The 24,046-nt window shown below is 38.8% G+C and overlaps 2 protein-coding genes across 5 annotated transcripts in view; one reads left to right on the forward strand and one right to left on the reverse strand.

The window, feature by feature from the left end:
• RASGEF1A (RasGEF domain family member 1A) overlaps positions 1-7,904 on the forward strand; it is a 160,296-nt gene extending 152,392 nt beyond the window's left edge. For all 3 annotated transcript variants that reach the window (XM_027720654.2, XM_027720656.2, XM_027720655.2), the window contains 7 exons: positions 100-192; positions 1,469-1,571; positions 1,862-1,941; positions 2,586-2,777; positions 3,777-3,900; positions 4,147-4,219; positions 5,211-7,904. In XM_027720654.2, the coding sequence (XP_027576455.1) occupies positions 100-192; positions 1,469-1,571; positions 1,862-1,941; positions 2,586-2,777; positions 3,777-3,900; positions 4,147-4,219; positions 5,211-5,235 (690 nt within the window). In that variant the 3' untranslated portion in view covers positions 5,236-7,904. The remainder of the gene's footprint in view (positions 1-99; positions 193-1,468; positions 1,572-1,861; positions 1,942-2,585; positions 2,778-3,776; positions 3,901-4,146; positions 4,220-5,210) is intronic.
• A 9,612-nt stretch (positions 7,905-17,516) lies between these two features.
• Positions 17,517-24,046, reverse strand: part of CSGALNACT2 (chondroitin sulfate N-acetylgalactosaminyltransferase 2) — a 33,815-nt gene continuing 27,285 nt past the window's right edge. For both annotated transcript variants that reach the window (XM_027720689.2, XM_027720690.2), the window contains exons 5-8: positions 23,832-24,010; positions 22,177-22,271; positions 20,652-20,733; positions 17,517-19,498 (exon numbers count right to left, since the gene is read on the reverse strand). In XM_027720689.2, coding sequence (XP_027576490.1) covers positions 19,206-19,498; positions 20,652-20,733; positions 22,177-22,271; positions 23,832-24,010 — 649 coding nt within the window. In that variant the 3' untranslated portion in view covers positions 17,517-19,205. The remainder of the gene's footprint in view (positions 19,499-20,651; positions 20,734-22,176; positions 22,272-23,831; positions 24,011-24,046) is intronic.

The raw sequence follows: 24,046 nt of genomic DNA on the forward strand, positions 1-24,046 counted from the left end.
ACAAGATTTTATCAAGACACAAAAAGGAAGTTTATCCTTTGGTACGTTGGCTTTATGACGACACAGGATAGATTTAACACATGGCCTGTTCTCTTGCAGTGCCGAGGTGATGTGACCAAAACCTATAACTTGGAGGCCTATGACAATTGGTTCAATTGTCTCAGCATGCTGGTGGCTACAGAGATTTGTCGGGTAGGTATTCATAGAAAACAAGATAAGCAAAGGGATCCTGGCCCTAAGGACAAAAGGCAGGCAGTGGTCTAATAGAGATTTAAACATTAGTAGGGCAATTAAAGATAATGGCATTATTCAAGCATTAAATTATTTGCATGCTTATATGATTAAGAGTTCAAGGCTATGTTTGGCTTTGCATATATTCTCTAGTTTTGTGCAGCTTCCATAGTAGCATTAGTCATGCAGTGAAATAGAACTTGTGTGGACTGAGTTAGGAGCTATTTTGGATTATTTTTTTTTAATAAATCCAAAGATTCTTAAAAATACTCATATTTTAAATGCAGTTTTACCAATAAACAGCTGTCCTTCCACTGCATTTAGATATCATTAGCACTGGTATGTATTCACTTTTTAATTTATATTCATTCATTATATTAATGCAATATTCATTGTAGAAAAATTGAGAATAGGCTTTTTTAAAGCCTAAAAAAAGTGGACTACTGGAAAGGTTAAAAAAAAAAAAAAGGGGGGGAGAATAACCTTATTAGAGGTTAAAGTAGCTTCTATCATATAATAAACAAAGAAATGGAAGGTGTACTGCCCTAGAAATCCCCTTTCTTTTTTTCTTTGCATGTGTGTTCTCTTTTAAGATTCCTATTAATGTGTACCAGTTCTAGGAAAAGGGAATTTTTTTCTAGGCAACTAATTTTGTTTTGCCGTTTTTAGAAGAATGTGCAAAACGGGTGTTCAGCATCACTTGCTTGATCCTATGCACCTTTGCATGCGTGGGAATTTGTGTATTTGATCATCATTACTACCTGCTCTCAAGAGCTCATTTAGGAGTACATGCAGCAAAATGAGAAAAGCAGAACGTGGCAATTGTTTTCTCTCACATTTACGTTACATGGCCCTGATCTTAAGTCTGTCCAAAGCTTTCCCCACTTCTTGAGAGGTTTAAATGTTTTGCATATATTCTTTCTGATAGGAGTGTCACGTTAGCTTCCTTTTCCAGTAACAGGAAATTGCTGAAAGTCCCCAGCTTGTTTATGCAAGATTCCCAAAGACATTGACCTTATGTATAAACAAAAATTTACACTCCCCCACAACTACACAATTAATTGGTAGTAGCCCCAAATATTTCTGCTATTTCATTAAAAATTAAAATCTTAACAAAATACCCTCAGGCCTAGTTTATGTCTATTCAGTCAACCTGTTACAATGCCTTTGGCTGGACATCCTGTCCAAAATTCAGACTGTCCCTTCCCTCTTAACATATCTTGGGGTTTTTTTCCAGATTGTAAAGAAAAAGCAGCGCACAAGAATGGTGGAGTTTTTCATTGATGTGGCAAGAGAATGCTTCAACATTGGAAACTTCAACTCGATGATGGCTATTATCTGTGAGTTTTTTTAACACAGATGGCAAGGGGCACACCATTTTACAACCTGACTGGCTTTGCTCACACTTGCCCTAAATTGGCTGCCCACATTATCATGCACACTTCTACAGGGGCAGTGTCTGCCATTGACAGATTAGTGTGTAGGTGGGTGAGTTTTAGCTACAACTTCTGGTTGTCAAGCTGAAATGCCTTCCAGAATGTGTGGTGCTGATACATAAACACAGTTATATTAGACCTATTTTTTTTTTCAACTCGGTTGTATTCTTTTTCTCCTCTCTCTGTGCATTCAGCTGGCATGAACTTGAGTCCTGTGGCACGGTTAAAGAAAACTTGGTCCAAGGTCAAAACAGCCAAATTTGACGTTTTAGAGGTATGTATAAAGTTTTAACTTTTATATATAAATCTACCAAATAGTTTAGTCCAGACCTCTGCTAATTACTACATCAGAGATCACAGAGACTCCTGTCAGTGGTCACCACCACATAAACGTTAGGAAGAGCATTTCCTGAATTTCAAACTCTCTACTTGTCTGCAAAGAAAAGTGGATGCAAGTTTTCTTCAGGTTATTTTTTTCTAGCATATTTTTGCCCATTTAACTTCAAGGTAGTTTCCACTCAAGTAAATGCTGCCTTAAAAGTAATTAGAGTACTCCACCTAGTGGCGATCTGCATGGAAACAAAACCTTACTGAAACGGTCATCAAAAAGAGAGGTGACTGCAAATGAGAATATTGGGGTTTCCCCCAGATAGTCATCTATGATTTCCTTTCAGTCTGCTTTGCTTCAACGGTTAATGGAATAGATGTAAAGCCAGCAGAGAATCCTCCTTTCAAACAAGGTAGAAGTTAGAAAAACCTGTATCCAAACCTGATTAGTATGAAGATGCTCTATCTTGAAAGTTTAAAAAGGGACCAAACAAATTTATAAAGAATGAACTCTGATGGTTAGATCGAAGTTTCTTATTTGTAGGACACATGTATTACTTGACTGTCTTTTTCCCCCCTGTATAAAAACAGCATCACATGGATCCATCCAGCAACTTCTGTAACTACCGCACAGCCCTGCAAGGAGCAGCACAGCGATCTCAGACTGCCAACAGCAACCGAGAGAAAATAGTCATCCCAGTCTTCAACCTGTTTATTAAAGATATCTACTTTCTACACAAAATACACACGAACCGCTTGCCCAATGGGCAGATAAATTTCAAGGTAGGACTTTGTTGTAGAAACTGAAATGCTTGTTAAACATTGTCCATTGCAAATATTTGCCAGTTTTGAACTCCTAGCTCATTATATTACCAATTCCTTCAGCTTTGCTGTGATCTAGACAAAGTGGTATCCTTATCTAGGGAAAATGATTTGAATCACATTTCTGTGAAAGCCAGTGGTTGCTTTTCTGTGGCAGCACAGCAAGCCATCACATCGGATCAAATTCTAATGGGTAACTTCACCCTAAATCATCAGTGTGAGCTCACTGAACCTCATCCATTTAGCTTGCTATAAATGCTCCACACAAGCAGCAAATTGTATTTATCAGGTCTTCAAGGGAGGTTCTACAGGTTCTGGATTCTCTCTCCCCAGTTAATAAACATGCATGTCTAAAAGACCACAGGCTGTCAAAAATATTTTTGACGAAAATTTTTTGTCATTACTAAGGCTGGGTAAGGGGGCACACAGAATATACAGAATTATGGATTTCTTAAAATCCTAGGAAGGAAAGGATATCTGAAGTTTCTATATGTTATTTTGATTATTTCCTAAATTGAAAGAATGCTTTATGAAAAAATTAGGTATGTCACACTTCATTTCAATTGAAGTTTGGAAGTGTAAAAAGTAAAATAAATAAAAACAACCATTTACTGTCCAGTTCCAGTCACAAGCTAATTTAGACATATGGCACAGAAAATAGGCCAAGGCACTATTATATATGAAGACAAGGTTGATGATGAAAAGAATTCAAGGCAAAAGACTGGACAGCAGAGATATACTCTTCTAAACTTGAGAGACTAAGTAACAGCTGATGAGGAATTAGGAGCAAGAGGGCGAGATGAAGGGTGCAGTAAGAAGAAAGGATAACAGGGAAGTCTGAGTAAGGGACAATAAGAAGCAGCATGAACAAGAACAAGACTGAGATCTTCTGAAATTGAAACGAACTAATATTTGAAAAAAATATTATTTTAATAATTCTCTTTTAATTAATTCATGCAGAAGTTCTGGGAAATTTCAAGACAGATTCATGATTTCCTGACATGGAAGCAGGTTGAGTGTCCTTTTGAAAAGGACAAGAAGATCCAGAGCTATCTACTCACAGCACCCATTTATAGTGAAGAAGGTACAATCCTTTACTGAACATTATAATGAGTCTTCCTACTTGTTGAAATGCAGACAGAATATGCAGCTAAAAATATTAATGTGCAAAAATGTATTTGATAGCATGATTAGCATTTCCATATTGGTTTCTGGTAATGAAATTTATTCTCATCAAGTCTGCTAAGTTACACCCGCTATATACCCTTTAGACATTTTTTTTTTCAGTTGAAGAACCCACATATCTGATTTTTCTTATTTTATTTACTAGCTCTGTTCATTGCATCCTTTGAAAGTGAAGGTCCAGAAAACCACATGGAAAAAGACAGCTGGAAAACACTCAGGTATGAAGCTTCCTCAGAACATAAGTCTTTTTGGAAACACACACAGGCACGTCATCATGAGCTTCTTCTGTCCTATTTGCATACTCAGCTTAAAACCAAAATAAAATTGCTTTCCCTTCAAAAGTCAAATCTAAAAAAGTTCAGTGAGGCTTAGATTTTGATACAGCTTTTTCAGCCAGATCTGTTGATGCTGCAAGATCATTGCTGGGACTATGAAAGAGAATATGCTTTATTTTGGCTATCAAATACAGTAAAATAATCTACATTTTTAGTAGCGTTCAGACACACTTTTCTCGGGGAAACAAATGTATAGAGATACTAAGAAGGTGCTCTCCTCATAGCTATCCACTTACAAATCTTATAAAAGGATGAAAATTTCTAAAAATACTCCAGTTGTCAGCCTTCTCTAAGGGATAAAGTCCCAATGACTCCTCATCCTTGTGAGAATGGGAAGCACCATTTCTATGTAATGAGATCAATTAATTAAATTTCATCCAGTATTGAGGCCAAGGCAGAGAGATTCAGACCTTCATAAATCATGTTAAGATTTAACCTATCTGTACCAGATAAAGAATGAACAGAGGCCTCTATGCCCCGAGCTGCAGTTGAGCTTCATTATGACTATATTGTCTTCGATGAGACATTATTTCTTATTGATCCCAACGTTTCTAAGAAAGTCCATGTAAGCTTTTTACTTATGACACCAGTGCAATGTACCTCCCATGAAATCCAACACTGTTCAGCATGCAACGGTTTAGGATGACAGAGGAACATGTTATATGCCTGAGGTAATGTTATGCAAGTTAAAGTTTCATTTCATTTAACATCAGCATCCTTACTGGAATTCATAGATGTATTGCAGTTTCTAGCAGTTGAAAATCTATCCCTTGAAGAAAAGCTAATGATGCAAGATAGATCCATTGCAGATCTGAAAAACTTTTTGTTCTGATAGAAAAAATAATTTTACTTTTTTTGTTACTTTGTCTTTTAGGACAACTCTGCTTAATAGAGCCTGAGATTTTTGGATCTGATTTGCAGACTTTGAAGCACACCTAATGAACATGTTTTTACAACATGAATGAAAGACTTGGACTGTGCTAAGAAAGACCTCACTGGATGAGGTCTGTTTTGTATATACAGTAACTTTTATGAAATAAAATGTGGTAAATATTTCACATGTCAACCTTAAGGCACTTACTGAAGGGTTTTTGGTTTTTTATTTTAAATATAAGGGCAGGGCCCTGTTCTCAGAGATGAAATGTATCATGGGAGATGGTATCCCTGGGGAGATCTTATTCTATCAGCATCCAAATTTTTATTTTTTGTTACTTCCACCAAAATAAGTAAAAATTAAAACACACATCCAACTGAAGCCAGTGTTCAGGTTAAATACTCCATTGGACCAGTATCCTACAGAACACTCAACACGTCTCTAGCTTTGAAATTAGCAAAACTGTTCACAGGTGTTAGTAAGTGTCTGTAGAGTCAAGGCCTTTGACATCTGCAGTAAGCATGTTCCTCTCCTACATCAGAAAATAGTGCCTTACAAGGTACTGATCTCGTTTAGTGTACCTTATTACGCTGGACTGGAAGTAAAGGAAATAAAAATATGGATGTCTCGAAACCAGCTACAATGTACTTTTTAAATAAAATGGAGAATTATGGCACATGAAGTAGAGTATACCTGCCTGTAACACTGATGGTGCAGCAAACCTATTTTTGTTACATGATTTAAAGAGATAAGACGGGATAACTGCTGGGGTATGTGCGTTTGTGTGTGAGTATGTGTGCGTGCACATGTGATGATGCACACATGTCTAAGTTTTAATACTTCTGGGAACTATCCTTTAAATTCTGGCTGTCAGAGTAGTTTGTGTTTTCCTTTTGAAAAATCAGGGATTTTTTTGTTTGTTTGTTTGAAGAGAAGGATGTCTAACCTAGATTATCTCTGCAAAACAGGCCTAGTACTTTGTTTTAAAAAGAGTTTTTGGAAAATAAAAAAATCATCATGGGCTAGGGAAAGGGAAGTAAACTCAGATGTCCAATTTGAAGTTAAGGCTAAAGTTTCCAAAGAAGCTTAAGAGTTCTTCACCACTGAATTGGTCATTTAATTCCCTTGGTTCCTTTGAAAAGTCTAGTCTGCACTTACAGACAATTAAAACAGAGACCAATTTAGGATGCAAGCTTTTTCTAGTCTTTTGCAAGGCATGTCTGGGCCAGAACCCATTGAAATTTAGGGGCAAACACCATAAGAAATTAATCAAACCTTTGAACCCAGGTCAGTACCAAAATTAGAGGTGATCTGCAAACCCATTTCTAGTTTCTCCTTTTAGTCTTAAGTTTACACCTAATTCAGCTATTCAAATTAGTACCTGAAGAGCTTATGTTAAGATTCAAGGTATTCATTTCCAGGAAAGAAAAATATATAGTTCAGAACTTATTTTCTCATCTGATCTCTGAATTAAGAAAAAAAATAAGCTCAGATTAAAACTATTTTGTCTAATGAACACATCATTACTCACAAATACCTACTTGTCCCTTCCAGTAATTGTTCTCTTAAGGCTTGAGGGCAGAATGTAAAATAATGACTTGAGCCAGATGATTAGATTGAGGGGTTTAATTGGGTTTTTGTTTGTTTGGGGGTTTTTTTGGTTGTTTTTTTTTTTTTTAACCAACAAAAAACAAGTCCCTCTAGAGTTGACAGTGGTTACAGCCTCCCTCACAGAGCATTGCAGAAGACCTCTGCAAGGACTTCTTTAAAAATGACCAGCTCTAGGTAGACCGTGTTTATCTTATTCTGCCTTCTGTTGAAGAAGGGGCAAGACTTGCTGGACTGAGGGTCTGGTTTATTCCAGTTCAGTAGACTCTTCCTGCTTGAGTGCCTACAACCAAGAGCAGTGCCACTGTTTCATGTAGCATCTGCAATCGCTTAGTAGAAATTTGCTGTATTGGCCCTGTAGTACGGTGAATAACTAAGAAGAGCTTTCCCTCTTTCACTTCCCCCTTGACAAATACTTAAAATTAGGAGAGTAAGTCGAGGTACGGAAGGGAGACAAATCAACATTTTCCTATTCCCATAGCACTGACATCAAAGAGAAACAAAAGCAAGTTATACTATGAGGAAGGTAGAAGTAGAATTCTAACTGTTAACAAGAACAGCCCAGGAAAGGGGAAGGAATAATTCTTATGACCTGCTGCTATTTTTTCCTGTGCTGAAGTACTGACCTCTTCAGCCCTGGATTACAGTAAGAATATTTATACTGTATTATTACAGTGTTTTGCACTTTCAGAGATGTTCTAGCTAGTAACATTGTCAGACACTATATGAGGGATTGTATATCAGCTTTGTTTATGTAATTGAAGTTTAAAAGGGATGCTTAAAATTTAAGAAAAAAATATATATTTGAAATGCAATTTTAGAACACTTTCTGTAAATGTATAAAAGAGCTTTCACATGAATGTGCACTTCACCGGTCAATCAGTCCAAGTATATACTTGAAAACCATGCAGTATCTACATTGGCTCCTTTTTATTTCTCCTCCTCAGTTTGATACATTCCTTAAATACCGTGTTTTGCTATTCTGAGCTGAAATGCTAAATATAATGCTGTACCATAAAGCAGGATATTCTGTGTTTGACTGGATGTGCTTGCATTAATAAAAAAAGAAACTTGCTTCAACCAGGATTGGCTTTTTCTATAGTTATTTTTCACTGGCAAAGTTATCAAACCACAACCAAGCAGCTGAATGAGGTGAACCAACTGTGAGAAGGAAATACAGTCATAATGAACCAACTGGTTACTTTCTGACTTACAAAACTATACTATGAAATATTTAAATATCTTCCCACAAAGGCAAGAGTAACACTAAGCCAATATGCTGCCACTTATAATGTTCTCTCTGTAACAAGATTTTATGACTTCGATACAGTGTCTCTGCTACAGAATATTTTCATTCTCTCAATGAAAGTGATTAACAGTTCCACTCTGTAAAAACATTGTGTCCTAAGAGTTGCATTTCTTTTTTTTTTTTCCTCTGATATATTTATCCTTTCAACAGGAAAGCACAGAACCGTTTGGTGGCTGCAGCACACTGCAGGGTTTCCTGTGGCAAGGATCCGTTGACATTTCACCACCCCCAGACCTTTGGTTGCAACCACTATCCTTTTTCATGCCCTACTTTACAGAAGCAAAGCCACTTCTCCAAGGTCACAGAGAGACATGCACAGAGCTGTGAGGAGAATCCAGCTTTTCTAACGCACTGCTCCAGAGTGACCCACACTCCCTCCTTTCTCAGGGATATAAGCCTTAAAAAAAAATTAGATCTTGCAAGTGCAGGAGCTCTGGAGGTCCTGTAAGCATTTTTAATCTGTTGAAAACTCCCTAGGGGAATCGTTTTGGTAAGCAGACATCCACGACAGACTTGCAGAGTTGAACAGTACTACGCTCAGTCATCATAGCTCATTAGGAAAGATAATGATGTTTACCAGCATTAAGAGGATCAAGCAGATAAGCGTCTTCCTGATGGCCAGTTCACACTCATAATTAATATGAATATTACATCCTTGAAAACTCACTTCCAATTATGTCCCATCCAGTCATTAGGATAAATTAGCTATTTACACAGGCCTAAGAACAAGCAATAAAATTGCTTTCCAGGCACTTTACTGCCATTAGAGCACAACACACTGTGACAAGCAGTAGCTCAATGCCAGTAAGATATCCTTAGTTACTTTAGCACCAATTTGATTTATCAAGTTAATAGTTCCCAAGGAACAGCTTTCTTTTAGCAAATAACTCATAGAGCAAAGTTCAGCTGAGTAGTCAGCTGACAACTGATATTAGTACATCTTTTGGAGAGAAATCAATAATTCTTCTGAGGATGTGCTGACAGATCTCCTCTCCTTGGTCTTCAATGTATATAGTTTTATCAGGGCAGTTCCAGCTTCCCAACTAACCAGAAAATCCTACAAACAGTATATGGAAGCACATTTTTGACCTGGTTGTCTGCAGCAATTAAATAGGGTTGTGTGCACAGCAAGATGTTTTAAAAAAATCAAAGAAAGAATTAACTACTTTTTTTTAATCTGAAACTGTTAATGCATGTTTATCAAGGAAGTTTCCAGACCAGTGAACATGCAAATATTAGCAATAGTTGCTTTCAAATGCTTCCTTCCATGGTTGCCCCTGGAATGGCAGGGATAGCTGAGTATGTTTTGAAGTTCCAGCCCATCTCTATGGGTCCCCATAGAGCTCCCTAACAGTGCAGAGCTTTGCTGTCCTTCACTGCTCCCCAAGGTGGGCCTTCGGGTTTGGAAGAGAAAGAATCCAAATTTAGGGGTATAGTTCTGCAGTAATTTGGAGGTACAATCTACATTGTAACCATTTCTCTAACATTGTAACAGTAAAGAATTGAAATGTTTTTAGTATTTCCCATGTTGTAAGCAATTTTTGACATGAGCATTTTTGTGGTTTCTTGATACCACATTCAGCTTTTGCATAAAAAAATCGATGCAGTTGATTGCTGTAAAACATCTTAGGGATATTGGTTTATTTTCATAATGAAATATTAAAAAGCAATCAAGTTCTATGTCAAGCAGGGAGTGCTGATCCAGTCTGAGACAGATATTCTGCCCCTTTACTTAAGGGGTGTGATGAGGAAGCAATTCAAGCCACCAGGAAATGCAACTTAAATTTAAAATTACCAAGCCAATAAATATACTGTTTCTAATCTACTAGGATGCATACTTTACAATATTGATTATTTATGCTTCTGACAACTACTAATAAAAAGAACTTATATTTTGAAGTTCTGTAAGAAACAGTGTTTGGCAAAACCAATATACAGTTACTTGAAACTATTAGCAGCACCTACCAGGAGGAAAACCAGAACTAACCACACACACACACACACACACACACACACACAAACAAACAAAGCAGCCAAAACCCAGGTCTGTTGCCACACAGAGGATTCCTGTTAACAACCTGACCTCAGCACTAAGTGTGGAGACCATATTACAGGATTGAAAGAAAGCTGAAAGCGAACACGAACCAAAGCACCGGTTTCAAACATTTCCACCTAATCCAGGACAGGAAAGAAGAAACTTGAAATTCAGCGGAAATTCGCTTCCAATATTTTTAATCTTATCTCGTGTCTTCAGATTAAGCAGGTATCTTAATCTTAAAAGTAATATACTTCTGTTTGGAGGCAGAAGTCAAATGAGTTAGAGCAGAATCTCCTTACACAGAAAACTACTTAGTATCTTTTTAATCCCTGTCACATGAGCACACTAAGACCTCTTCTGATTCTGGGACGTATTAAATTCAAGGCATCTTGCTATCCATCAGTGTCAACACTGAATGTTTCCTTTTAAATATTTACATAATTTCCAGTTGTTTACATTCAATTCAAAGAATATATTGCTAACAACACTCCACCTCCACAAATATCTATTAAAATTGCAAAGTGAAGCACAACTTACAATGACAGCAACAGAGCACTGGGGGACCCAGTGAACACGGTTTTAAGTGATGCAGTTGACTGAAGTCTTGAACGCTTATGGCACTACCAGAATTTAATGAAACACTGAACTATTCATATTTGTGGACATAATAACTCAGTGCTGAAGAACTGATCTCGGTTTAGAAAAAAAAAGAATCACTCCTAAAATGCTTCAAAAACAAAATCCAAGCAAGTAATGAATAAATTCACAGGTCCAAGCCAATCAATTTTTTCTCATGTGCCACTTATCTCCCTTTTTAAAATTTTCACAGTACCCAAGTATTCCAAGAAGAATTTCACAAGAACCCAGCACCCAAAAGGTCACTTTGACAAGATTTTTAAAAACCACAAAAGATAAACAGAAAAACCCCCAACATCTGCTCTATGTGGACTGCATTTACAGGCCAGGACAGCACTCCAGCTGCTCCCCAGAACTGCATGACCCAGAAAAGCATGTGACTCTCACACTGAGAGAGTAACCCAAGCATTGATCTGTCTCTGAGCTCTCTCCAAAGTGTACCTGAGCACCAAGCAATCTCAAAGATTTTTATTTTCTCTTCAAACCATCCCTTTAACATGATCATTTTCCCCATGGACTGTAATGCAAACAGCAAGAAGCCACTTAAGCTTGCATAAGGCTGCAGGAAATCTGTGCAAGAGCTCAGGCTCTCACAGGGCCAAAGCTGCTGCTGTGCCTGTTATCTCATGTTTCCACTGCTCTGCTCAGCTTCACCTCCCGCCTCCTCCACACTCATCACGCTGTGCAAATGCCCCCCACTGCTTTTCAGAGGAGCAGCTCCACATTTGCTTCACAGCTATGACTCTTCTTGCTGGGCTCACTTGCCACCACCTTCAGCAGGAGCCAGCCAAGTCATACACCATATCTGGGAAGGCTCATTGATAGCCTCTGCATTAAAGTTTATTTCACTCTAGAGATATATTCTTTTTTTAAAACAGCACTTGCACCTGACACCTGAGAACACTTCGGTACTGGCAAAGAGCATATGCTCCCCTCACAGACATGCAAATGGCAAAGGAACTGCAAAAAGCCAGTCAAACAAAAAAAACCAAGCAAAAGCCAGCACTAACACTGACATGGCAAATAGCAGGAATGAGTTAATATCCACTTTCACATGCAATTCAAGTACAAATGCAAAGCATTCTACCTATGAAAGAAAATTGTAAAGGCCTTTGCTAAGTTAACTTGCATCAGCAAAGAGTTTCTACACCATTTGTAATGAAAGATGAGAGGACATGCATCAAGAGACCCAAGTCACACGTGATATACAAGTCCTACAGATACAAGGCAAACTTGAAATTGTTAGAGCTGAAAATGCTCCTGAAAATCTCACCATACTACATACAAACTTACAGCAGCTCAAATAAACCACTTAAACCACAGACTTCAAGTTTAGAAAGACTTCTTTACCTTATCCTGGAATAGGACTAAGCTAACCAAAACAAGGCTGTGTTTTAATAAAACCTTAGGCAAACATTTAGACTTAAATATAAAAGGGCTTTATTTAACATTCTACCTCCAGGTCAGAAGTACTTTTGCTGCATGGCACTTCCATACAGATCCCAGCTACAACACCTGCTCTTCAAACCCAGCACAACACTTCCCTTACAGAAGCACATAAGATATCCTAATAAAGTGGTGGAAGCCATTCCCCTTTTTGGTGCAGTCTCAGAGCAGTATATCCTGGAAATAACAGTAAAACATTTACCTTGCTTGAACCCAGGAGAGAGACCACGTTGCTCGAGAAAGAAGAACCTTTTCCTGGCAGTTCAGATACCAAATGAGAGGAACCAGTTATTCCACAGGGCTAATTAATCCCACAGCCACCATGGTTACTGTAAGCACAGCACCTCTAGGACTGGTCTGAAGCCCAACCAGATCTCAACTGCTCCGTGTAGCACAGCTCTTCACCTCCCAAAAGGAGGTGTGGACCCATCTCCAGCTGGTGCAAACTCACCCGGGCCTGAAGGCAATCACGATGCCAAAATTCACAACACCTGGAATCCCGGGCCATGGAAAGCCAGTCAGCAGAGGGGCACTGGGTGTGTAGGGGGTGCTTGCACCAGCCCTCCCAGGTGTGTCCCGTTCAGCTGCCCTGCTGATTGCAACAGTCAGGCAGCCCAAACACACTTCTCAGTGCCAGGCATTCAGAAAAACTGATACTATACCAACAAAAGCAGAGGTGTGCAGAGCCCATGCAACCACAGAAATATAAAAAAACCCAGCATTATATCATAGTCTCCTTTCCTGTAAAGCTTTTTCAGTGAAGACAGAGGTTTTAGATTGCAATCAGTTAGGCCTGACAAGGGGAAGCTGCGTTGTGGGGGCACGAACCAAACACTGCTTAAGTTTAGGCATAACGGGATGTTCCTCGTTTTCCTTCACAGCTGAGTAAAATTTCAATGACTAATCTCCTGAACATGAATTTGGGGGTCACACACAGAGCAAGAGCACCTCAGGCAAATGAAAGCTACATCCACCTTGGTTACACAGAAAACTTTTATCATTACACTGATGCATCAATGAGTTACTAACTTATGCTGAATCACCATTTTTAAAGGCTTTTATTTGCTGATCTGACAAAGCAAAAAGCTGAATAATTTTATTCTAGCTGATTAATTTTATTTTGGCCTGCACTAAAACCTTCACTTTAAATACACGTCTGCATTCCGATACAAGTGGTTAGGGCTAACCTAGTACTTCTCTTTCCCTCCTCATGCAGTTCTCCAGTCTTAAACACAGTTTACAAAGAAGTTTTGATTTTCATAGGTGTGTGTATCTCAGTCTTTTATGAAAATAAAAAAAGCCAGTAAGTATTTTCTTCTGGATGCAGCAGACCCAGAACTAAGTATTTCCCTAAGGTTTTTCAACTTTTTCATCTCTATTTTCTGATTCTCCAAAACAGTATCTACTCTCACTGAATAACATTTTTAAACAAATTAAAAAACACAACCCGCTATCTTTCCTGTAAAGGGTCTAAAATAAAACCATACCCTGAGCTCATCTTATCTTGTCTTCCCTTAAAGAACACCTCCCCTTCCCTCTGGGGAATTTATATATTGTAAATTCCCTGGAAAAGGTTACACTTTATGTGGATAGCATAGAACAGGAAAAAAAAAAGAAATTACTTTTCGATTCAGTGGAGCATGTTCCTATTTAAACAACTGTTACTATATTTAATACTCTAGCACTAAAATGCAGTTGACTCCTCCGGGAAAACACAATTGGCTTTTTACACTTGGACCACAGCTTTAAAAAAAAGTGCGTTATATAAACAGCATCTGTCAAAACACAAGGCTGTCCCAAAACCCAGACACGTCACCCAAATGACGACCCTGGGTGCACAATCAATTGGCTCCAAAGCCTGACATTGTCATTTTCCTTTGCAGTGCCCCAGCAGCAGCATCCCAAGCTGCACAGCATGGGATTTATCCTCCATCTGCAGGCAGAGCACACCTTGGGAAAGCCAAGACCAGGTCTTCTCTGCTGAGCCAGTGATGGTGCCTGCATGGCAAACACCCATTTCTGACATCCTGGAGCTGTGCAGGTCAGAGCTGTTGACAACCCAAGTGCACCACTCAAACCCTTGATGTTCCTCCTTTCTCTAGGAATTGCCTGTGCCTCCAACCAAAGGGCCTTGACCAAGGTTTTTGTTTTCTGTTCGCACCAGCTCAGGCTGGAGCTGAGCAGCAGTACCATGAACTCAGTATCCACACTGAGGCACTGATAATTAAGTTACTGAACTTGTTTTGTGGGAGGAGACACTCCTGAGGCTTATCTTCTCCCTCAATTAATTCAATTCTGTGTTGGTTGCTAAAGTAGACAGCAAACTCAGCCCAAGGCTCTATTGGCCGAGCAGCCAGCAGCTCCCATGGCACACACTGGCTGCTGGGATCTTCCCACCAGCAGGGAGCACAGTGATGCTGTCTGCAGCCTTGCACCACCCCATTCCCACCATCTGCACTCTCCACAGGGGCTGCAGATCCATGCAGTAAGGATTTTATTTCTGCAGCCCCCAGCCAGCTCGAGACACACTTGGCTAACATCTTTCAACCAAACTTATGCATAAAGCAACACACCGAATTCACTCAGGTAACAAATCACTTATAAACTCACTTTATAATAAAGGCATATCCCCCTATTTCTGTTCTAGTTGTTACAGAGCAAAAGCAATGGTGTGCACTGAAAGGTGTGGGTAAGGGTCTTAAATCACTGCTCTTTGTCATGAACTTCATGTTGCCGTAAGTTTACTGGTTTTATGTAATTTTATTTTATGACAAACACAGAAATAAGAAAAAAGCCTAATCCATAGCACAGAATTCATAAACAGTGTTGTGTGGTTTAAAGCCAGTTCTCAGAACAGGTAAATGGCAGAGCAGCTCCTGCACTGCCCAGCAGCCTCTGTCCTGCTCACAGGGTTCAGCCACTGGGCATTCCCTTGCCAGGCATCACCGACCAGCAGCTCTGTCAGCTGGGACCCTGAGTGGCTCCCACATCCCCAGAGAGCCAGGGATGGAGTTTATAAAAGGTTGAAAGTTTTAAGGCACAGAGTTGGAAGAAATTAGAGAGGAGCCATCCCAAAGGAAAAATAGACCGGGTTAATAAGAAAGGTAGCACATAGTGAATGAAACAGTACAAGCAATATGAGGTCAGATTTAAAGAAGTGAAAAGCCATGTAAGTTTTCAGGATATATCTATACAGTACATGTAATTTCTAGGTATGCTAAGGACTTGGGTGAAACAAACACCTCCCCAGATTCATACATTTTTCTGACCGGTGCTGGTCACCAACTCAGTTTTCTGTTAACAGCTCGGGGGCATAATTAAATTGTCACTGTCATCCATAGCCATAGAGAAGAGAAGACACTTGATCAGTTAGCTTGGGGTAATGCAGCAGTAACTGATTACAACTGCAAAATAAGCAGAACAGAACCAGGAAAGCAGATATTTTGTATAAATGTGAGTAACTTCTGAAGCAGTACACTGAACAGAATCTTCCTCTCCATAGGTCTCAACCTTGTGTCTACCTATTTTGGGATTAGTAGGGATATAATAAAGCATCTTGTCCTCTACTGGAGAATCACTGTTAAAACAGATAAAACAATCCATCCGTGTAATATTGATCAGTTAATTCAGTAAAGGTTTTGCTTACATGAGAACATTGCATCTTATTTTGAAAAACACTTATTAATTCACTGAGGATAATCATTATCCAAAGTAAGAATTTAGTATCTTTTTTTTAACTAAATAATCAAAGCCTATAGCCGAGCCCAACAGTCAAAATACTTGAGAATCATAATTTTTTTTAAAACCCTTAATTTTAAGATTTAAATCTCTAAGTTTAAGGTAGTTATTTACAATTGTTAATCTAATATAATAATTTAGAGATATATGAGTAGGTAAAATGGCAAGTCATTAGGGAACATGAACTGTACATGATTAGTAATAATTCCCTGGAAGTGCAAATTTTAAATCATGAATTTTAAGTAACTGATTTAATTTCTAAAGTCAGAGTTGCTAATAAGCCACCGAAGAACATGTAAAGCACTAATTAGAGCAGAGTATTTTCCTGCAGTAAACGTTCTACAGATTGATTGTTAGTAGTAAAACCATCTTCCCTGCAGGTGTGCATGCAGTGAGGCACTTTTACAGAAGCAAAATGCATCCGAGGAGATTCCAACCTTAAAATTATAGTTGTTCTTGTTACTACCATTGGGCTGCAAGTACCTCTCATTGACTTAACAGAGCACACAGCTCATAGCAATACCTTTTGGAATGACTGCAGTAGGTGATGGTTGCCTGTGCTTCTAACAAGCTACCTAAATAATGGGTGCCACAGCAACATCTTCTCACACAGGTGGATGTTGCAGGGTCCTGAACTAAGACAAGGGAACCCCCAGGCCTGCTGGGGCTCCTGAAAGTTCAGGAGAGCTCAAATAATGAGCCATTCAGAATACTCGTGTCATACTCAACCCTCACATTTAACTATTTCCAGGAGTTCTGACTTCCTTTTAACTCCAATGCATTTGCTTCCACCTTTTGGGATGATGAACGGAAAAAAGTTTCCAAAAGTGGTTCCTATGACTACACTCAGCTCCAGACCTGCTCAACTGCCTTCCAGCATCAACACCACAGACCGTTTTTGATCACACAGATGTGGACAACTGACACTGTTCTCCCTCCCGGTTGCTGATAAGCCCAACCACCCAATGGAAAACATGAGAGATCTGGCTATCAGCATCAGCAGTCTGCTGTTTCCAAAACATGAGAATTGGAACAACTGGAGCCTTCTGAAGTAGCATCTGAGTGCCAAGAGCTGAGGTGCAGCAACGCTGTGCACTGCCTCAATATCCATTTCAGTGCATGTCAACTGTGCTGGGGTCGGTGAGAGGCATTTTTTGATGCTTGTTCTTGTGCAGCAGAGCCAGGACAGCAGTAGCAGCTGAAATCTCAGGAGAGGCTGGAATCTCAGGAGAATGCCCCATCTGTATCTTTACCTCAAGTCATATTACAAATGTATTTAATCTTTTCCTTACTGGTACCTTATAATTTTTGTAACCATCCAGATATCGAAGTAAGATAACATCTGTTATAAGTTTAAGTTGTCTGAGGAACAAAGTCTGCACTTGCATATCTGGTCTGGGTAGATGACTTGAGATGCAAAATTGAGCTGGCTGAACTTCTCACTGCAAATATTATTATTTGAATCCAGTGTGTTAACAGCCTTGTAAAATATTATTGTAAAAACTTATTTCAAAGAAACAGCTTAAAACAATTTCTAAAATGCAGAAATTCCATTTATTATGTTGAGAATATCAACTGCAAGAAGTCTTGCAATGCATTCTCTTCACTTTAAGTACAATACAGTACACTTGTTCTCCACAATAAGTTACATAAAGGCAAATTTTATGTACATATAAAAAGGATCAGTGCCCAGAACTATTCGCACAGCATATCTGCTATTCAGAAATCAACCATTTAAATCTTTAGTTGCCTTCAAAATTCTTGAGCAAACCAAATTCATAAACAGATCTTAATTACCTGGTTTGAGAAGGGTTTTCAACTAATACCTAAATTCAGTGGAGACCACACAAATGGTTTAACCACTGAATTAGCATTCTCAGCATTCATTCCATAAACAAATGTATTAAAAATGAGGCATGCCATATGACATCATATAAGACAACATGAGAGAAATGACGTGACTGCATGTTTATGCATCCCAAAATACCCAAAAGGGAAGTAGCAAAGTAGTAGTGCCGTTGTACAAGGCACTAATGAGACCACAACATAATTCCGCTTATGCATGCTCAAAAAAACCAACCAAGCAAATAAAAAAAAAAAAAAAGGAAAAGAATCCCCAACTCCCTAAAACATCCTCCAACTGAAAAAATGAGGAATAAGGCTACTAGTATAATGAGCGGAATGGAGAGCATTGTATAAAGAAAGACTGTAATAGCACTTGCTTTTTCAGTCACTGAAACAACTAAGAGTATATGACTGCCTTACAAAAGCATGACATGAAAATGCCCAAAAGAGAATGCAAAAATAATATTGGCATAATAGCAAACAGGCCTCTAATAAATTTGTATGGGAATGAAAAGATGGTTCCTCAACTTAAAGGATGAGACACACAGGCAGGGCCTTTGAATAAGGAGGAGTGGGGCCGAAAATATTTAAACAAACAAGTTTAATAGCATAGCTCAGTTTAGAGAAGGGATTCTGTGATGTGGCATCTACTGTGGGAAAAGACCAGACCCAGAAACTTGCAACTGGAACATTCCCAACTCTTCTGATCCATCACAGAGTTAAGAAGGTGGTGTCTCCTTTGCAGTGTGAACTTACATTATATGCTCTAAAATTCCACTTAAAAGGATTTTCATTCCCCACTCCCCCGAATTATTCTGTATTCAGCCATGTCAATGTCTGTTAATAACAGCAAATGCAGCACCAAGCCCTTGCTGTGAAATCCGCCCCCGAACAGCTGGTGTACCGGTCAGCATGTCCATGTACCTTTCATGGTGAGATTATTTTCCACACCTTTCTCTTGTTTCTATAATGGAGTACAAGTACAGTATCCTTCTGAAGTCACAGTGCAGTGAGCCATACAGACTGAAAATACTCAAGACACAAAAGATTATTTAATTCTTAAAATAATGCAAATATAAGAACTGAAATGTACCACATGGAAAAGTGTTGAATTGTACATTCTACAGATTCTTCCAATTGATACTGAAGACACTTTCCTTGAACTACATATACTTTCCAATTCATCTGAGGTGCTTGAACTTGCAAGAAATGTAGGTAACAGCGTAACAGTCAAAGAATTACTTGGAAAACAAAAACCCTTTAAACTCTTCTTCACTGAAAAAGAGAGGCACTGCATTTGTAAGCTGAATTAAGGCTGTAAAATGATGCTGGTTCACTGTGAATTTGAAGTCATCAAATGTCACAGGGGTGACATTTAACCCACTGCTTCACTGTTAGTCCTGTAAGCCTGCTTACGGAGGTGAGTCTCGATCTCCTCCCTGAAAACCAGCATCCCAAGGTGCGAGTGAGAGGCCTCGTTCATGGCTTTGGACTGGATGCACATGCGATACTGCTCCGGAGTGAGCTCGTCTGCACAATGTTTCTCGTGCCAGAGGTGAAAGAGACCAGGGACTGGCGTCCTGATCACAATGAGGTCACCATGCAAGTACTTTCTGTAAAGGTGAACATCCTCACCGCCCCAGCCTTTCACTTCCAAGTCAAAACCCCCTATAAAAACAATATCAGAAAACGTTATTGGGGTGCACAGGTTCGACGTAAGGCAAAAAGAACAACACTTCGTGTGTAGCGTTACTAGATCTGGTACAACATACCAGAAATTCTGGAGCAATTAGCTAAGTTTTCTATGCCAAAGCATGCCAATCTGAGGGAGAGGAGCTTCAAGAATACCACATCCTTGGTGGTAGAAACTGCCCAGGACACAGATCTGGTGACTTCAGAAACTCTCTTAGAACAGTGTCTCCAAATTGCATTATGCATGACATCCCGTGTGACAGCTGCAGAAAACTGTAGGCAAACATCACTGGCTATGCTTTTGGGTTATATTTAGGAAGCATAATGGATTTTAGCAGCTGGAAAATGAAGCTGTTATGCACCATATGAGAAGTCCTCTCTAAAAATACCATCAATTACTCCATAGGTCACAACTGAAAAAGCTAGAATAAGGAAAGGAACATGTTTCAACATTTTAAGTTCTCTTGCTTCTCTAGGACCACAGTGAAGATTGACCCAGCTCTTGTACAATCTCAAAACTCCAGAATTATCATGTCTTTGTTTGGCATATACCATACAGGTGACAGTATGACTGCTACTAGGAATCAGTCTGTATCCAAGCCATTGTACAGCACGTAGGGCTATATCATTACATCTTCTAGCAGACTATCTTCAAGACAGTCTTCCACATTTAAGCACACCAGGCTGTTCTCAGTTTTAAAAGCATGCCACAAGAGGGGGGCCAAAGCACACTGCTAAAGCCTCGAACAACTGTATTCAACTGCTCAAGGTTGTTTAAAGAAAGAATTTGAATGCTTCTTGCTTATGTTAGTGGTTTACTTATGTTTCTTAAACTTGATTAATTTGCTTCAGAGAGACACAACGCACCAAAAAAAGCAATATTTTTAGAAGTTCTAGAGTGAAATGTTTCTACTAAAACTGTCATGACTTTTAACAAAACACTCATCAGATGGGACAACCAAATCTACAAAACCAAATTTAATCTCATTGGTCAAACTTATCAAGCAAGTCTGACTGCTGGGCTTGGGAAAATAATACAAGGAATAAATGCATTACTTTCCTGTCATTAGATAAGACCAGAGAATCAATTTTTAAACACACAATGTTTTTCTTTACAGTTTCATCTTACCAACAGTCAGAAAGTCCGTCCGATACTGACAAGTCATCCCAAAGCCAAAATCTCGCCAGAAACCAGAATCCTTCTTGTGTACCTGCAATTTTAAAACAGTACAATTTTGAAATGTAAAATACATCGAAGGAGGTACATTGCACTTGGTTTTGTAAAAACCTTAGCTCTTCCAGTCATTTGCTCAGTGCAGGATAGAGCATAATAGCACTTCTAGTCATGCACTGATGTGGGCTTCCTAATGACCTGCTGATCACTTCACCCTTTGCCTTCCAATTCCAAATATTTATCCTCACTGCAGTTTCCATGTTTAACTTTCTGCCACACCACCTCTATTTTCTATGTATCTGCCCAGACCAAGCAGTAAATTACAGATAGTCTATTGCTAAACCATCTGTTCCCAATACCCCAATTCCTCCCTGTTTTCTAAGGCCACATTTTTCTCTTCTTGATCTGATATGACCAGAAAAGTAAGCTTTGTGATTGAAGTCAGCAACCATAAGATTGTTCAGTTCAAAAAAGTGAACAGCAGAGCTGTCAGGCAGAGGCTCACTCCTCTCTCAGCTGTGACTACCTGAGGCCATATGCAAAAGCTTCCCCTCCAACTTTCTGTGGGATCCTTCCAAACAACATAGGGAACGATTATTATTATTATGTTTTTCTTTTAATACAGCTGTCCTCTGTAACACTCTCTCCTTTCCCTCCAAACCAGTCCCTCTCAGAAGTCTCAGCTGCAAAACCCAATTTCATCTAAGCAGTCTCTTCAAAGAGAGTCAGGCTGGACACTGACCACTGCCATTCCATCTTCAAGGAAAAAAAAGACCCAGAAATACAGTAATTCCTTCTTTCTGCTGAGCCCAAAGTTATTCTTAAACCTATTTTCTTGAATGTTTGCAAGGTTTGTTTATTATCTTGACTACAAGCTTCCCTAGAAGCAGTGTCTCATTTCAAAAGCAAGATAAATTGGCAATATAACAGATGTTGGATCAGATAAAGGTAAAGAAACATTTGCATAGAATACAGCTGTCCAGAACAAGAAAAAGCAACTGACTGAACATCTCAGCCCACCTCAAGCTACATTGCACACTTCTTGCAACTACCATTTGTTAGCTGGCAAAGAGAATCAATACTGAGGAAATCTTATCATTCAGAAGTTTTTTGCGTTTCACCAATTCTTTGTTTGCTGGAACACAAGAAAGTTGCTGCCATGTCATGCCACCATCCTCCTAAAATACTGGCTTTCCAAGCCAGAACAAGTAACAGATCATAAGCAACAGATCAGCACTACCAACTACATTTGATTAATAGCAATTTTTTTTTTTTAAACTAGGCAGAACTCCAAGTTTATCTGAATTTTGTACCGTTTGATAAGCTTCTCTTCCAAGTGCTTTGCCCATAATGGAGAATGGTGTTTAGATATGCACTGCCAAAGGTCATAAGATATCCCAAACAAACTATTAAGTTACACTTAATTTTGTTTTAATACAAAGCACACCTAATTCTACCCAGATTAAATCACGCTGCTTACCAATTGCTGCTCCACAGGGGGTGGTAGATCTTGGTTGGCATAGACAATAGCAGGATTGTAAAGGCTGAATACTACAGGATAAAAAACCTTTTTCCCTGTAAGTCAAAAGGTAGTTGTTACTCACTGCGGGCATGCATTCTGAAGGCAAGAGGAAACTAGAGACGTTCTTTTTATCTAAAATATTACCTATTAGCCATCTAGTGAAAACAAACACAAGGACTAGCTGCTAGGATTTCCCACTTAGGCAGCCCATAACATCTACTGGGGCAAGGATTCAAAAAATATATGTACACATATTTATATATACACTATTGGTCTATACTAACATATAGTTATACATACTTGTATACACAAAAAATATTATACATCTCAGCACCACATCAGATGACAATGAAAACTACCTGCAATAACAGTATGCAGTAAAACTAAAAGATAACCAAGTTTAAGTAACACCTTGCATTGCTGAAGTTTTATGAGTTTGCCTGTTTCCACAAACATGTAAAAGCAGGTATATCCAGGACATCCTGCAAGGGCAGTGAGCATCATAAGCATCCTGATTATGCTGATACCACCAGTTCTATGTCTATTACAGAAGCCAGATAAATATTTATCACAAACATCTTGCATCGCCAGTGCAAAGGTATTGACAACAGTCCACAGGAATATTCAGTACTCTGATCTCAGCATGAACTCTGAATGTATGAAAAGCATTTTCAGATCTCACTTGAAGCAAAGGTCAAAAACTGCCAGTATGAATTGTTAAGCAGTCTCTAGAACTCCCTTCTTTGTTAAAGCTCATGAGATGCTCCTATCCAAAATTTTCCATGTATTTATACAATTTGTTTCATGAAAGAGCAGAGACAGAATTGAAAGAAAAAGCAAGAAACAGAATCCAAATATCTGGCTTATAGAGGATTTTCTTGCTTGTTTATTATGTGAATAAAAAGTATCTATTCATTCCAAACTGGCATTTGGAGAAAATGGTTTCTGGCTGCAACAAGTCTAGAATAAAAGTAAGCATTAAAAAAGAACCCAAACACATATTTGACAGGAGAAAGTCTTAAGTAGCATGCTTGTTAATTCAAGAAAGCACAAGTCTGTAAAACAAGCAAGCCTCATACAAACTTGTGAAAAATAGTCAGACAATTTCAGAGCTTGGGATGTAAATGTGGAACATTAGCTCACTCTCTGTAAGGAGCACATTGTAGCTGTACTGAAAACTATTCATATGTGATGTGCCTTGGCCATACACAATGCAAGAAGACATAAAACAAAGATATTTCAGTACAACAAAAATTATCTTCCACTGTAGAGCATTACACTGAGTTTTGTTACACAAATTTACATGCAGTGTAATCATTAAAACAATTAAACTGTCTAGCTTCCTTTTAGACAACGAAATCTTAAGAAAATGTGGAAATTGTAAATGTTGTACAAAAAAGACCACGTGTTCTTAAAACAAGCCATCCTAAGGCACAAGTTATTTCTCAGCCTAAATACTATTGCCTTTTGTGCACAGAGCGTGTTTCATTTTCCAAGGTGTGTGGTATTATGTAAGCTCCACAACTCAAGGTAGTTTTCCATATGCTCAACACAGATCAGTTAAGTCAAACAAGGTGACAAGACTCCACTACAGCAACAGTAAGGGAACATACCGGGCTCGGCATTTAAGCGACAACTGTTGAGGAACTCAGCTGTGAAATAAACATCAACATCACAGAAGAACATCAGGACTTCGCCCTTTTCCCAGGCTCTGGCACCCATGTCAAGTCCTCGGCCTCTGTTAAATTCCTCATTCAGAGAGACAAGCGTGTAATTGTGGAAGTCAGTTTCTCTACAAGAAAAACAGAGCCAAACCCAAAATAAATCC

This window comes from Pipra filicauda, unplaced genomic scaffold (assembly GCF_003945595.2).
Source record: "Pipra filicauda isolate LSUMZ 115617 unplaced genomic scaffold, ASM394559v2 scaffold430_size1018388_pilon, whole genome shotgun sequence".
In the NCBI taxonomy this organism is placed as follows: Eukaryota; Metazoa; Chordata; class Aves; order Passeriformes; family Pipridae; genus Pipra; species Pipra filicauda.